This window comes from Schistocerca nitens, chromosome 2 (assembly GCF_023898315.1).
Source record: "Schistocerca nitens isolate TAMUIC-IGC-003100 chromosome 2, iqSchNite1.1, whole genome shotgun sequence".
Classification (NCBI taxonomy): domain Eukaryota; kingdom Metazoa; phylum Arthropoda; class Insecta; order Orthoptera; family Acrididae; genus Schistocerca; species Schistocerca nitens.
In genome coordinates this window covers 1,171,897,618-1,171,912,060 of record NC_064615.1, presented here as the reverse complement: position 1 = coordinate 1,171,912,060, position 14,443 = coordinate 1,171,897,618, and the positions used below count along the sequence as shown (strand labels likewise).

The following is a 14,443-nucleotide window of genomic DNA, read 5'->3' as shown; positions in this document are numbered from 1 at the left end:
CGAGTAAAAAAAAATCAATCAATCAAGATAGGTAGGAGTAATATCAGAGTAGATTGCCTCGCCTTTTCAGATGATCTGGCAGGTTTAACTAGGGATATTACCACAGCACAAAAAAAGTTCTTAAACAAGTTGCGGGGAAAGTAGTACTACAAATGACATTAAAAACGGAATATATGACATATAACACAGAAGCAGCAAAGTTTTTGAACACAAAATATGGAAAAACGGAAAGGGTTCATCAATTTCAATGTATGTTGGAAATCATAGAAGAAAACGTTATGGAAAAAGCTGCAGACTAAGTCAAAAAACGGCAACTGCTTTCAGATTAACACAAAATATTTATAACAAAAAAGTCACTGATGCAGAAACTTATAGGCTGAGAAGTAACATGAAAAAGAAGAATACACAGACATACACGGTGACATGAGAAAATGAGTTAAATTTTATGAGCACGTTAAGGGAATGGCACCCACTAGGTTGACAAAACAAACAGCAGATTTTACGCAAATAGAGAAGGCAAAAATTGAGGCAATTAAATGGATCACGTTGATTAAGAAGGATGTAACTGGCAGATGTTACAGACAGAAATACATGCAGACAAAAGATATTTGATTAGAAAGTTCGTCAGAGGGAAGTTAGAAAACGGACTGAAACATCGTGATCTGATGAAGGAAAGAGACTTCATTCTGAAAGGATGGAACAAATGTGGACACAAAGGAAGACCAACCATCAAAAGCAGCACTGACGGATGTACCCTGCGTGAATAATAATAATAATAATAATAATAATAATAATAATAATAATAATATGCTTCAGTATATTACTGTTAAAACTGTTAAATCTCCCAATGATCAGATTTTGTTTCGCTAAATACATTGCTTCAAGAATAAAATCAGAACGGGAATATTGGCCCATCAATGGTAGCCATATGAATTTTATCCAATACTATCACATCTTCAGCACGAACGCGTGAAAACTCCCCCTTTATAAGAGGACGCGACACTCGTCTGACAGTGTTCTAGCAGTAGTGGACACCAGAAGATCCTGGGGAAAATCCCAGCAAAGGGGTCGTAACATCGATAATTTTAGAAGAAACATGACGCCGCCTAATAACTAGGGCCCGGATTTTAATTACCTATAAATCAGTGAAATACGCAAGCATTTATGACCAAAAACTTACATAAATATGACGCTAGAAATAAAATATGACTTAATAGAAGTTTATTTAAAGCGTTCTTGTTTGATTATTTAATTTTTTATTCACCATAAAGTAACACTAAATGCACTTCTCAAAATATTGTAAGTATAGTTCTTCGTTTCTGTACGGTTGTGGCTAATTTGCACCTATTTTTTGAATGCAAGAATCTTTTATTTTCTAAACACAAAGTACAGTGAAAAGATCATCTATCGTAACAGTAAAACTATGTTTTCATTTCTACATAATATTTAAAGCGTGTCACATTATTTAATACTGTTTGTCAATCTTCAGTATCTGCAAAGTTGCACTGAATCACAAGGTGCATTTTCAGGTTTTCCACTGCCAAAGGTCTACGGTTGTCGCTGAGGATAGCTTTGTACCTGGAAAAGCTCCTCTCTACTTCACAAGATGTCACTGGAGCGTATTTGAAGGCAGCCAGGTCACTGGAGTTCAGCTTTGTTTCAGTCTCTTCAAATGTTTCAGCATTCCCTGAAAGACTGTCACTAATTTTGCACAGTGTAGAATATCCAGGATTCCGTTGGAGAACACTTTGCAATTTGATTTTCACCTTGTCACCCACATGACCACAAGCTCGACCCAAATCACTCTGCACATGTTTCACAATACTTAGGGCCGCACATAGCTGAGTGCTAACAGCTTCCAGTCGTTTGATGGATTTTGATATCACTGAAAAATTTGCGTTGATGGATGCCAAGTTTCGAGACAATCTATCTGTAAAAACTTCTTTAATAATTTTGATAACACTTGATTAATCGCTATCAAGCTCATAGAAGATTGTCTTTATTTGGGTGTAGTTGGTGCAGTAATACTCAGCAGCATTAAGCCAAGAACCCCATCGTGTAAGAACAGGTTCAGGTGTGAGGGGCGTTGAAGGTCCTTGTTCCTTGAATTTCTGCACCCGTAGCGGAGCCTTCACATAGATTTTCTTGCCACAGGAAATTAATTTGTCCACGTCAGGATAATTTGATCGCACCTCTTCGGCAACTTTGTGCAACGCATGTGCTAGGCAAGTGCCGTACACAATACCGGGGTAGAGAACCGGAAGCCCTTTGGCTGCTTTAGCCATATATGGAGGACCATCTGTTACAAGCAGCAAGACGTTCTCTCTTTTCACACCATCCGGCCACAGTAGCTTCAGAGAGTTGTCACACAAAATAGCAATCGTCGAATTGTTTACTCTATCGAGAGCTTTACACGTTAGTAAGAACATATCTCCAGGGCCATCAACTTTTAAAACACCACCAACATCATTTGCAATATATCGCCCACTAATATCTGTAGTTTCAACTATCGACAGCCAGATCTTTTGTTCAGCAATAGTAATTCGTATTTAATGGCGCACATCATTGTAGCATACGGGTAAATAGTTCTATCTCAGTGTAGACTCATCTGGAACTGCATGTGTTGTGTACTTCTCCAAGATCTGTCTGAAGCGTGGATTCTTCAGCTTTTCCAATGGGATGTTGCAGGACACCATAATCTCACACAAATAATTGTAGAATGATTGCACTGTTGACGATTGACATGTCTGTTCAAATATCAGCGTTTGCCTGCTGTTATTTTCAGCACTTCGTTTCACACAGCTGCTATGTTTAGCGGTATTACAGTGTTATTTCACATTAAAGTGCTTGTCTGCACTAACTGTAGCTTCACACAGTTTACAAAATAATATTTTTCCTTCAGTACTAAAGAACGTCTCTCCAAATTCTCGAACATATCCTCGAAACTTCACGCTATCGGAGCACTTTGCTTTAGGCATGTTGAACAAGGCAAAGGCTGTATTCAAACTGGTTACTGGGAACACCTGTGCGACTGCAATGATTATTACAGCAGAAGCCGCCGTTGTTGGCTCTGAGAGCGTATTGTCGGCTCTGCGCAACGATGTTTTATGTTCGCGAAACGACTGTTGTGGTACACCGATTTTCTGCTACAGTCCTGAGAAATAAAGCTGTGCACTAATTTATTTGTTTATCTTTCATAATAAGACGTTAAATATTGTCTCGTGAGCAACATATTCATTTTCTTATTCGTGTGTCCCGTAAGATACGAGAAAATCGAAATATGCATTTTTGGCAAAAGTTGACGGAAATATGACCTATTATTTTAAAAGTTAGCCGCAATATGACCTATTACTAAAATTTGTTGAAATATGACTTTATATGCACAATCAGAATACGTTTTTCGACATTAAAGTGCCTAGATTTGAGTATAAATTGTTCTAAAATTAACCCTGTAGTTCTGAAACAATTATGACCTGTCATTAAAATCCAGGCCCTACTAATAACCCACAAGATTTTTAACTTCAGTGCAGACTTACAAAAAATTATAGACGCTAAGTAATGCTGCTATAAAGCTAAAAATTGTTCATAAAGTGCAGATGTATGTCACAGTCATCTGTTATAAGTCTCAGTTCGATAGCAGCCATATTTTGGTTAAATTCGGCATTTATACGAAAAATTGAAGGTACTAAACGTTAGACTTAGAAAGATGAATATTCGTATGAAGATTTAGTTTGATATACAATTACTAACTACGTTACTTCATTAAGCTACTTCTAATATTTCTCCAGTAATTTACTAAAAATTAAATTTAGAACAAAAACGTCATTATTTGTAGCGGATAAAGTATCATTGATATTAATGATAGAAAGTTCTGATTATAGTACTTGATTATATCCATTAAATAATAAAACAATAACAAGTTTCAAGACCTTGACGTAAATAACAATCAATAAAAGGTCTCTTAAAGATGTAGTGTCATGTTGTAATGTCGGTTGTGTTCTAAAAGTTCTAGCCAGCAAAATTTAAATGGAGTCAAGCTGTGGGGCGGCGGCTGGAATAAATGTTGAATAAAATGTAGAATGTAATGTAGAAAGATGCATTTCCCGGCCGATTAACAACATATGTGGGGCGGCGGATGGAATAATTGTTGCTATAAATGTTCCTTTTCTTTATGCTGTGTTGTTGTTTGCCGTTCTCAACACTGGCTCTCTAACTACAATAATGGCAACCAGAAAGTGATTAGCAAAACGTGAAGCCTGTAATTAGAATTCCTAGTGCCCACTTCATCTGAGAAATACACTTATAGCTACAGCTTATAGCTCTGAGGAATTAGGAGATTGTCTGGGATTCATAATCAAAAACGATTCTCTCTAAAATGTTCACTATATTCTGAAAGTCACAGACCAAAAAAGAATCCACACAATCCAGCTACCAGAGCAGTTCAGAGTCTAATGCGCTGATGCAACTATAACTGTTCAAATTAAAGATTTAAGTGAATGCTCGCCATAATTTGATGATAATGTCCATCAAACGCCACGCTATATAATGGTAGAATGTCTGTCCCGCGACGGCACGTGAAAATACGACAATACGCAAACTGAAGATAGATCATTAAGGTCATCCCAGAATTATCACTTCACTCGAAAACGATTTCATGGTTACGCATATCCCGAGTAACTTACTACGGCATCCGAGGCTGTTTATAGCAATGATACCGATGCGACGCGACTCCCGACACAGATGGTGTGCTAATCAGCGTCTGCAGAAAACTGGGGTCTTTTTCCACGCGCAGCGTTCTTATATATAAAGCCGCGGTGCGGACGGCTAAGGGAACGCCTGATAAAAATTGCTCTCCCGACTAGCCGCTGGGCTAGTAATGCACCACTTCAAGTTATTGAAAAAATCATCGCTTCCTTTGCTGATGGCCGATGAAGCTCACAATTTAAATGTGGAATCAGCACAGAGGTAAGTAATCATCATAAAAGTCTGACGTGGCTAAGTCAAATATTTTGGGCGAGAGAATTAATTTAATTACACTACACGCAGTAGGCGAGCTCTGGACTTGCTCTTTGGAGATACGCTATCGCTATAGTTTTATAGTTATTCAGATGAAACTTCTCACATCTTTATGATTATAGCGAATCTCCCTTCTACTTAAATTTAAACATCCTAGCCTTATTTATTAGCCTACTTAATCTATCTTGCTTCCCTAATTTCTAAGACAAAAACCAGAAAATTATAAATTTCAACAAAAATTTTAATTTGTGAGATCCAGAATACTGTTTCTACTAAATTATTAATCAAAAAGGAATCTAAATACAAATTTTTAAGTTTCTAGCTCTTTTCTGTTGCGCCAATAATTTTTTCAGAAAAACGTCCAAATTTCGAAAATGGTAAAAGTTATTGAACTGATATTTAAATCATATTGATTTAGTATTACTCCTGACATGCTAGAAACGTTTCAGGTTATTTACTTGATTTTCAAAGTATTGCGCAACATTTATGACGTCAGAGCTAGTTACAGCGGACTAGGCCAGCACCCCCTATAGAGGAAAGCCTGCGCGCCCGCTCAGTGACGTCACGCACGTAGTCTGGTGCCGGTGCTCGCAGTCCGTTTGGCCACAGCAATAAGACTGTTACGGAAACCGCACGAGGAAAATTCGTAAAGAAATCTGACATACCTCTCTCATGAATTACAAGATTTCCTTTCTCAAATGACCCAGTTCTTTTGTCTGTAACTTATTTCTGCATACCATTTAGCCCCGACGTAAAAAGTGGCTGTAATAACTTTCACTATCTGAGGCATCAAAACTCCCAAATGAATGGACCCATTTCATTGTAGTTTATTTTAAAGTTGCTTTAATGGGGATTGTCACGACTTGTTTGATGGCAGTCTGGTTAGCCGTTCAAAGATCGTCAGCTACACAAAGTGCAAGTGTTTGCCACCAGTGTGCTCTTTTCTAATACCATTCCTAAACTGTAAGTGCTGTAGTATAAATTGTAAATCTCGAAAAGGCCAATATAAACGTCTGCAACGGTATACATTTATCTTTTATGGCTGGCCACCATTCACCATTCTTCCGTTTTGCAGCTCCTGTGTAAGACGATTTTTAATGACAAAAATTTTGATTGAAAGCCACCCGCGAAAGATTCTCGTATGCTCTCGCGGACTTTCTATTAGGGTTTTTGTTATGTTTCTTAAGATAAATATTGCATCACTTTGACGCAGGTCTAATAGTGTGGACAGCAATTTGCAAAGTAGCACACTGGCAGCTAACATTTTAAGGACACTGTTATTGCCGCTGCTTATTCCTTATGTAGCAAAATCTATTTTAAAACCTGGTTGGATGATATACGTGTGAATTAAAAAAAGAAACACGAAAATTGGGCAAATAGTGTTCGAATTATAACACCCCCTAGAGAGAGGCACTGGTAATAAGCAATAGTATGAGTCGTTTCAAAAACTAACACTGCCCTGAAAGACATGTTCTACATATGTTTTAGTCCACCATTTCAGCAACCTCGTATTCATGCTTTTTTTTAAATTTAAAGAAATTTCTCCTGTTAATATTTTTTAAGTAAAATGCAGTTCTAATGAATGATATGATATCTCTTCTCAGTTTGTGCACCTTTCCCTAAGAAACTTTCTTTCCATTAAGAAAATCTCACTGACCTGAGATGAGTATGTAATGGTATTGCCATAAAGTTTTGGTATGCCAATACAAATTTCAATGAATTCTCTTTTCTCAGTAAGTTAACTAAATTTCCATTATGTATTGAAATTACATGAGGTCTCAAAATACAGATTACCAGGTTAGAATTTCGCTGCTCTAAACTGAATACCTTTGAAGAAAGAATGTTTCTGTACTAAGAAGTATATACTTTGAAACAAACTGTTTGCATGAATTGCACAAAAATAAATTTCAACTACGAAGTAAACTTTCATTTCATCTGTTGAGAAGTTTTATGACGTGATGTGACCTGTGATGAAATAATTGTGAAAAATGAACACTTACCTTCATTTGGCATCACATTTGGGCTGCACTCACCAGTGGTTTAGATACTTCATCCTTCCGTAAGTTTGGGGAAAGGGGTGGGGGTGGTGGTTCAGCTCTATTTAGTTGCAATACTTTAACAGATCATCATTCCAAAATATATATACTGGTAATTGTTTAGAAGTGGAAAAAAAGTTTCATCTACTGACCATGCTGATATGAATGAATGCAAATTAAGTAAAAAAATTCTGTGTATGAATGAATTTATTTATTTCTTTTGTTCATCTTCCATACACTCTTGTCAATCACTAACACATGGAATGAGAAAAATTTTAGATTATAGTGGTTCACAATAGAAAATTATAGATGTACAGCATGAATACTATGTAGGGACAAAATAATTAAGACTTATGGACACCAAGGCCAAACATTAACAATAACCACATTCTTGAGACTTAAGTTTCATAATTTTAGGAATAATAATGATAAATTTTGAACAACATTAATTATTAAATTGCTATTTTATTATCTCCAGGGTAGTAATGGAAGGTCTTTAAGTGGGACACTAAAAGAATGCAAATAAAACACTGCACCATAAAGTTTTGTGTAGGAAGAATGCATATGAAAGCACTGTAGTAGAAAAATGGCAATGCATATAGACATTATATTAGGTCACCCTGTAAATTACAAGTAATTACCAACTGTAAGTGTATGTTATGTGGCAAAAATGTGTCAAGTGGTGTTGGAATATGATCTGCTAACATTAATTAGATTAGGTGAGTGAAAAGCAATTGTGACAGGCTTAAGCTTTTTTAATATTCTTTTATAAACAAATATATTCAAAAAGCCAACAGAAGGGCATACCTGAGAGTCCACCTCAGATTTTTTCTCCTCAGCAAAGATGAGCTAACAACAAGGCACTTTATGGCACAGAGCAAACATCTATTTAAAGAGCTCAGTAATTAGTCAACCTGAGGATTAGTGGCACTCAATAGTGCTTGTAACAGAAGTGAGAGCTGTTCCAGAATTACATTACTATTAGATGAGGAGACCTGCCAATCATTATACACAAAGGCCATGAAAGTACTGGAAAGCCCTCCCCCACCAGCTTCTCCATTTGTATTGGTAGTAAAATATATGCAAACATGATCTACATAAGAAAATGTTGAGAGAACAACAGTTATAACAGCTGCAGAGAAAGTAGTAAACTCAGAAAAAGAGGGGCAATTGTCACAGCATGCACATCTGCACTCATAACAGTGACAGTAGTAGAAGACAGAGGAACACTACGTGAAATCGAAGTTTGTCTACCTAAAGAATGCATAAATACTATAGTAGCTTTTTCAACAGTAACAATTAATGAATCATTACAAATTGGCAGATTTCTCACATGTATCACAAGCTAAAGTAATAACTTCAGTATACAAAGAAAAGTATTGCAGAGAATGTAGAGAACTATAGAGCAATTTTGCTCTTGTCTTCCATTTATCACCAAAACAAACTAACCTTGTTTGCAAAAAAAGTGGAGTCTGCTATAGCACAGTTTGTGTAAGTTTTTCTCAAAATAATAAAGGAAGGTGATCAAAATGGCATTGTCTTGTCTTTGTCAAAGGCATGTGCCATGTTGGGCCACATAACTTTATTACACAAATTAGAAATACTATGAATAAGGCATGCAGCAAAGAAGTGGTTTAAGTCATACTCGGAAAAGCAAGCGAAATGATTTTTAGGTTTCACATACTATAACAAGATTACTATTGGTCCTCTCTGCCTGCCACACCCCCTCCCCTCCCTCCTGTATGTATCATTCACCACCCAACTTCAACTGAGAAAGAATTAGTGTAAGATTCTTTATATTAAAGATTAATTTCTTTGATAAAAATTTCACGTTAGGATATTAGTGTTGATAGCTGTTAGCAGCTGTATATTAAAATATTTATACAAACTCTCAGCCATAAGTTGCAATTTGGTAAGTTTGACTAGTTTCAGATTAACCTGACTAGTTCAGCTTAAGAGGCATTTGTTGATGTGGCAATATTACTGATGACAGGTTTTGTATTAATGATTTAAAAAGAATCTAAGATAAAGATTTCAAAATTATGTTGTAAGAGTTTGCAGTTTTCGCTGAGTGTTTTTTGAATTTTTTTTTCCATTAACCTTTTTACAGTAGTTGTTTAAAAATATATTGACACCAACCCAAACAACACTTTTCATTATTGCCTGGGATGAATGTCCATTGCAGCATACCCCATCAAATAATAAAAAGTCATTTTCGTGAAGAGTAGCAAGTGCTACTGCACAGGCAATAGCACGTTGATTCGTACAGGCAAGAAAATCTCTTTCATGTTCTTTGAGAAGTTTGCTGATGACAATATAAGTGTAGACAATCATATTTAAAATAGTGTCTGATGGGTATTTTAGTCCTCCATGATCAAGTCTCTGTATCAAACTAAAATGTTCGTTTATTGGCAACTCCTTTTCAATCACAATTTCATTAAGGCAACTCTCACATTTCAGCTTCTTAATCACTGCATGAGCACAGTAGCCTGCAATGAAAGTTAAAGACGTTGCAATATCTTTCACTGAAAGAACATCGTCTTGAGTTACACTGACTTCTATGTCTAATGTGTCTGTTTCTTCAACTTCAGAAAACATAAAATTTTTTATGGCCCCTACTGTGATATTGCCATAGGAAGGAGAACATAAAACTAAAGGCATTACACTTTGAATTCGAAGCTTCTTTTCTGCTTCATAGACTTGTGTCACTGAAACATTGTATTGGGAACCTGCAAGCTGTCTATACTTTCCAAAACGCCGCTCAAGCACATCTGTTTGTAGCTTGGCTGTCAGTAAACAGCTCATACCTAGCTCTTCAGTACAGTATCGAGCAATCTCTACCACGGCATATGTTGTATGCTGAATAGCAAAAAATGTTTCTTTTGTGAGAAACCCACTTGACAAACCCTTTGCTTTCCACACATCAAGCCAGTCTAGAAAATCTAGCAAAAATTGCATAGAAACGCTATCAGTTGTCAACGGATCCATATAAGGATTCTGTTTGTGTTTCCCTTTAAACACTGATTTCACATTCATGACATCAAACCATTTTGTTATTATTCGAATGTATTCTGCTGTTGATGGTGCATGTCTCAAATCAAATTTATCACTAGCTACCTCAAGGCCCTCTGACACATGTCGATTGAATATCTGCAGCACTAGTTTCATGCTCTGTTTTTCTAATGATGTAGGGCAAAGTGATTTGAGAGACAATGTGTGACAATATTTTACTAAAGAACTGGAATCTATGTCATAAATCTGTTTCAGTGTTTTAAAAGAAGCTACAGAAAACTTATTTTCTTCCACTTCTTTTCTAACTGGAAACTGAGGATAAAACATATCTTTACCATCATTTTTTTGGTTCAGCCACACATTTCTTATGCATTTAACAATGTGTACGGCATCAATTAAAAAGAAAAGTGGGCGATTAGGATCAGATGGATGTTTAAAAACTATATTAACAGCTTTATCCAGAGAAAACATTGACATGGTTTTGCTATTGATTTTGTTGTTGTCAGTTACCACACAAAAAACCCTATAGCCTATTAGTTCAAGGCCATTTATTATGGCCAGTAGCACATCGTATAATGCATTAGATGAAATGGTTTTCACCGGTAAAATGTGAACAACATCCCTGTACAAAGACTTGACACTCTGCAACATAAATACAAATGCTGAATTTGCAGCACATTCCGAGTTATATGACATGCCCAAAACACTACCTCCTTTATATTCCAAATAAGAATTTAGATGAATTTCATCTACACTCAAAACAACATTGACATCATTGCTGTTCAAGTATTGAAATTTCTGTCTTGCATAGGACAGGAAATTACTTCCCCCAAGCCTTTCGTGAGATGGATTCACATTAAATTTGCTGCAGACCCTACGCAGAGTGCTTGGATGTGGCATTTTCATTAATGAGCTGCTACGTAAAAAATTGTAAGCATGAGATGAAATGGAAAATAGCAAACAACACAGTATCATAAATGTAGAACTAAACCTATGATTAAATTTCTTTACATTTATGAGACTAACTTGTTCATATATAAAGTCTACCATCTCCTTTTCACTCTCCTGTAAACTGTCTTTCAGCACTCCTAGACTGTCTTTCACTATCTCTACAATACTATCTATAGAAGTTTCTGAGTGCCCACAATCTGTGTCTGAAAACTCCTGCATTACACTGACAATTTCATGGATATTGGTTACAATTACAGGAAAAGATCTTTTTCCTAATGTCTTAATTTGTACATCTTTCTTAAACAATGAAACATTTAAATTACTATCTATAACGACAGAATGTGTGATTAATGGTGCTGGATTTCTTATTATCTTTAAAAAACAAACAAAATCACTGTGTTTTTCGATCACACTCCACTCGTTGGGCAAATCCACTTCCTTCGTACGCAACATCAACTCTTCTAAAGAACTGAAGCTGAAAGTGTTTTCATAGTCCTTCTGTGATGCTAAACTATATTGTAACGCTGCAGCTAACTGCTCATTTTCAAGCCTTTGCTTTTTCTCCTCTGGCCCTTCACGTCTACTTTCTTCCTTTGAAAGGTAGGAAGGACAGTTTGGGAGTAGTGATGGAACTGCATGTGGTCTCAAACGTGGTTTGAGAAGGGGGGCTCTTAATAACTGACCAGTCCTTTCATCCACAATTTGTGTTTCCCAAATAACATCATCCTTGTGGAAGTGAACATGACATACCTGTAATTAAAAATGAATAAAAAATGAAAACTGTGCTTACAACTGAATGTGATGACAATATTAATAGTGTGAAAACAATTTATGAATATAAAGTTAGTTTCTAGTTCTAAAATACAAATAGACTCCCAACTAAAATGCAGAATACTCAAGTGATAAATGTGGCCATGGCATAGTAACTCTATAAAACAATAACACTTCAATATCAAAACACATGCAGTTACATGTCATGGCAACAAGCTCTTAAAGAGATGGTGAAATGAAGAAAGTACTTTCCCCATCAAAAATTACAAACATTGACTAATGTTTGTAGCATGATTCAATAACAGTGACAATTTTTTTTATAATTTAGCCTTGAAGCTCATATATTCACAAGAGGGGTGGGACTTTTGCTTAATGTCTTGCTCTATTCCCCCCCACCCCCCACCCCACACACACACCTCGGACACAAGAAAGCATGATGACACCAAACTCACACAGGTGTAATCCATAGAAGCAACTGTGACACAGTAACAGAATAATACAAAGTAATTGTCACACTGTGTAACCTTTAGAACTACGAAATACTTAAAGGTAGTGCTTTTTATCAGATAGACACTGTTTTGCTTTTGATATCAGTTCATAACTTACATAAAAACTGACAGTATGATGAACTAATACATTGCCACTTATGTGCTACCTATTAGGCTAAACATGAGCACACAATTGCTTTCAAGTACTGTAGCTGTGTATCTATAAGACAGCTGTGTAGGTCACTGGCATGTATCTGAAATTCCAGACCCAGAAAGTAAGAATTTGTAAAATCCACAAGTATTTTTTATGTTTTCACAGTTTCTCCCTTTGCATTTTGTGATGGCCTGTTAATCCATTCATGTACTCATTCATTTTTCCTGTCTATGGTTCACTGTTAAGTCTAAAGCCTACTATATTCCCTAATAGTAACATTCCTTGCAATGACTTCAAATTCCCACCAATAATTTATTAAAAACAAGCGACTGAGACACTGTTTTTACTTCATTTTCAATTTCTGGGTAAACCACATTACTTGTTTTTGAACAGGCAACTTCCTAAAGACTTTTACAGCAAAAAGAAACACTAAATACAGAAGCAGAATACATCGAAAGTCGTCTGTATCTTAAGTGCACGTACTTAATTATAAACCGACTTTTATTCCTAACAACAGGCAGCATAAACAGTAAGTATAAAGATATACTGAGATATTTAACTACGTAAGTATGACTGTGCTTAGGCTATACTGGTTGAACTTACAGAATTCATATAACCTATACCAGCTAAACTGTAGAATTGCCAGGACAAGAAAACGAAACGCTATTTAGTTCGGCACTTATTCAGTTAAGATCTATTAGTCAAAATGTCGCTGACCTTCCTTACTGCATAAGTGCCTATTCTGTGTTAGCACACTTAACCTCTTTTAAGAAATAAACAAAACAAATACTTACTCTTGAACTTGAAGAAGGAGTGAAGTTATGTCTGCGAATACTTGACAACCATTTCTTCCTCGTTGCTTCATCCTCCGGAAATTTAAACACGGTTACTTTTGGTCCACCGTCGTAATTTCCTCTACAATTCGGCACACAACAACGATACGGCATTTTGCAGGCAACGAAATTTTCACAGCAAAGAAAAACAGATCACCAGTTTAGTGCACAGAAACTAAACAACCAAATCACGTACACTAACGCAGGAACACCATTCACTATAATACTAAACTGACGCGTAACTCGCCGAACGACTATTCACAAGCACTGTTCCGTGAAACTGTTGAAGAAGGGACTATGTGTGTAGCCATCTTGTGACGTCACGCACTACGTAGACAGGCTTTCTTTTACAGGGGGTGCTGACTAGGCTCGCACACAATGGAAAGACTGATGAGAATTTTATAAGGCGTGAGTAGGCTGCTTCCGTACAAAGCTAAAACGTTTCCTGCAATTAAGGCACACTTATAAATTACGAAGATTGTAAATTGATTCACGACAGAATTATTAAGTATTATGTGTCCGAGGAAGACACCGTTTAGATGCTGCGGTCTGTGTTTGGAGCGGTTGACGGCAGATGTTCCGTTCGGCCATCCGCTGCGCCGAGATATAAACACTAGCAGAGTGGCAGTGAGCAGACACACTTCGCACAGAGCTATATACGTGCCCGCCTCAGTCAGACGCCGGCATAAGCTGTGTCATGGATGATGTCACTGCCAGGCTGCTACCAAATGCATGTTTTCCGTAAAAATATTAAGTGAACTCGTGAGGGTTCTACAACGTCCTGGACAGCTTAGATTTCATTGAAGTCACTGTTTTTGTGCTGGCCGTAATACAAAACTGCTCGGCAAGTGGTGAGTTTCAACTTTTGTAGAGAGCAAAACTTTGATGATTGGAATTCAGGGTGAGAGACTATTTTAATTGGAAGTTATTATAGGGGTCACCTCTCAACTGCCCATAGTGCAGTTTATGATAAGGATATTATTATTATCAGAAATATAACAATGTTTGTGAGTGTGGTCTTTTCCTGAGCTAGAGCTCTGAACTTTTATTTATAATGATAGTCCTGATCCCGCTGAATACATAGCTAGCAGGATCATTTTCTTTCAGTGAACACAAGAATAATGTGGACTTGCAGACAGGAAACTATGGTCAGTATGTTCTCCATCGCTTTCTGTATGACCA

The 14,443-nt window shown here is 36.6% G+C and overlaps 1 protein-coding gene across 1 annotated transcript; it reads right to left on the bottom strand.

Moving 5' to 3' along the window:
- Nucleotides 1-1,478: 1,478 nt before the first annotated feature.
- On the bottom strand, nucleotides 1,479-13,596 carry LOC126235633 (uncharacterized). The gene is made up of 3 exons (XM_049944345.1): nucleotides 13,223-13,596; nucleotides 11,091-11,765; nucleotides 1,479-1,805 (listed from the first exon to the last, which is right to left on the bottom strand). Exons 1-3 carry the CDS (start codon nucleotides 13,373-13,375, stop codon nucleotides 1,479-1,481), a joined length of 1,155 nt encoding a protein of 384 aa, XP_049800302.1. The 5' UTR covers nucleotides 13,376-13,596.
- Nucleotides 13,597-14,443: the final 847 nt, after the last annotated feature.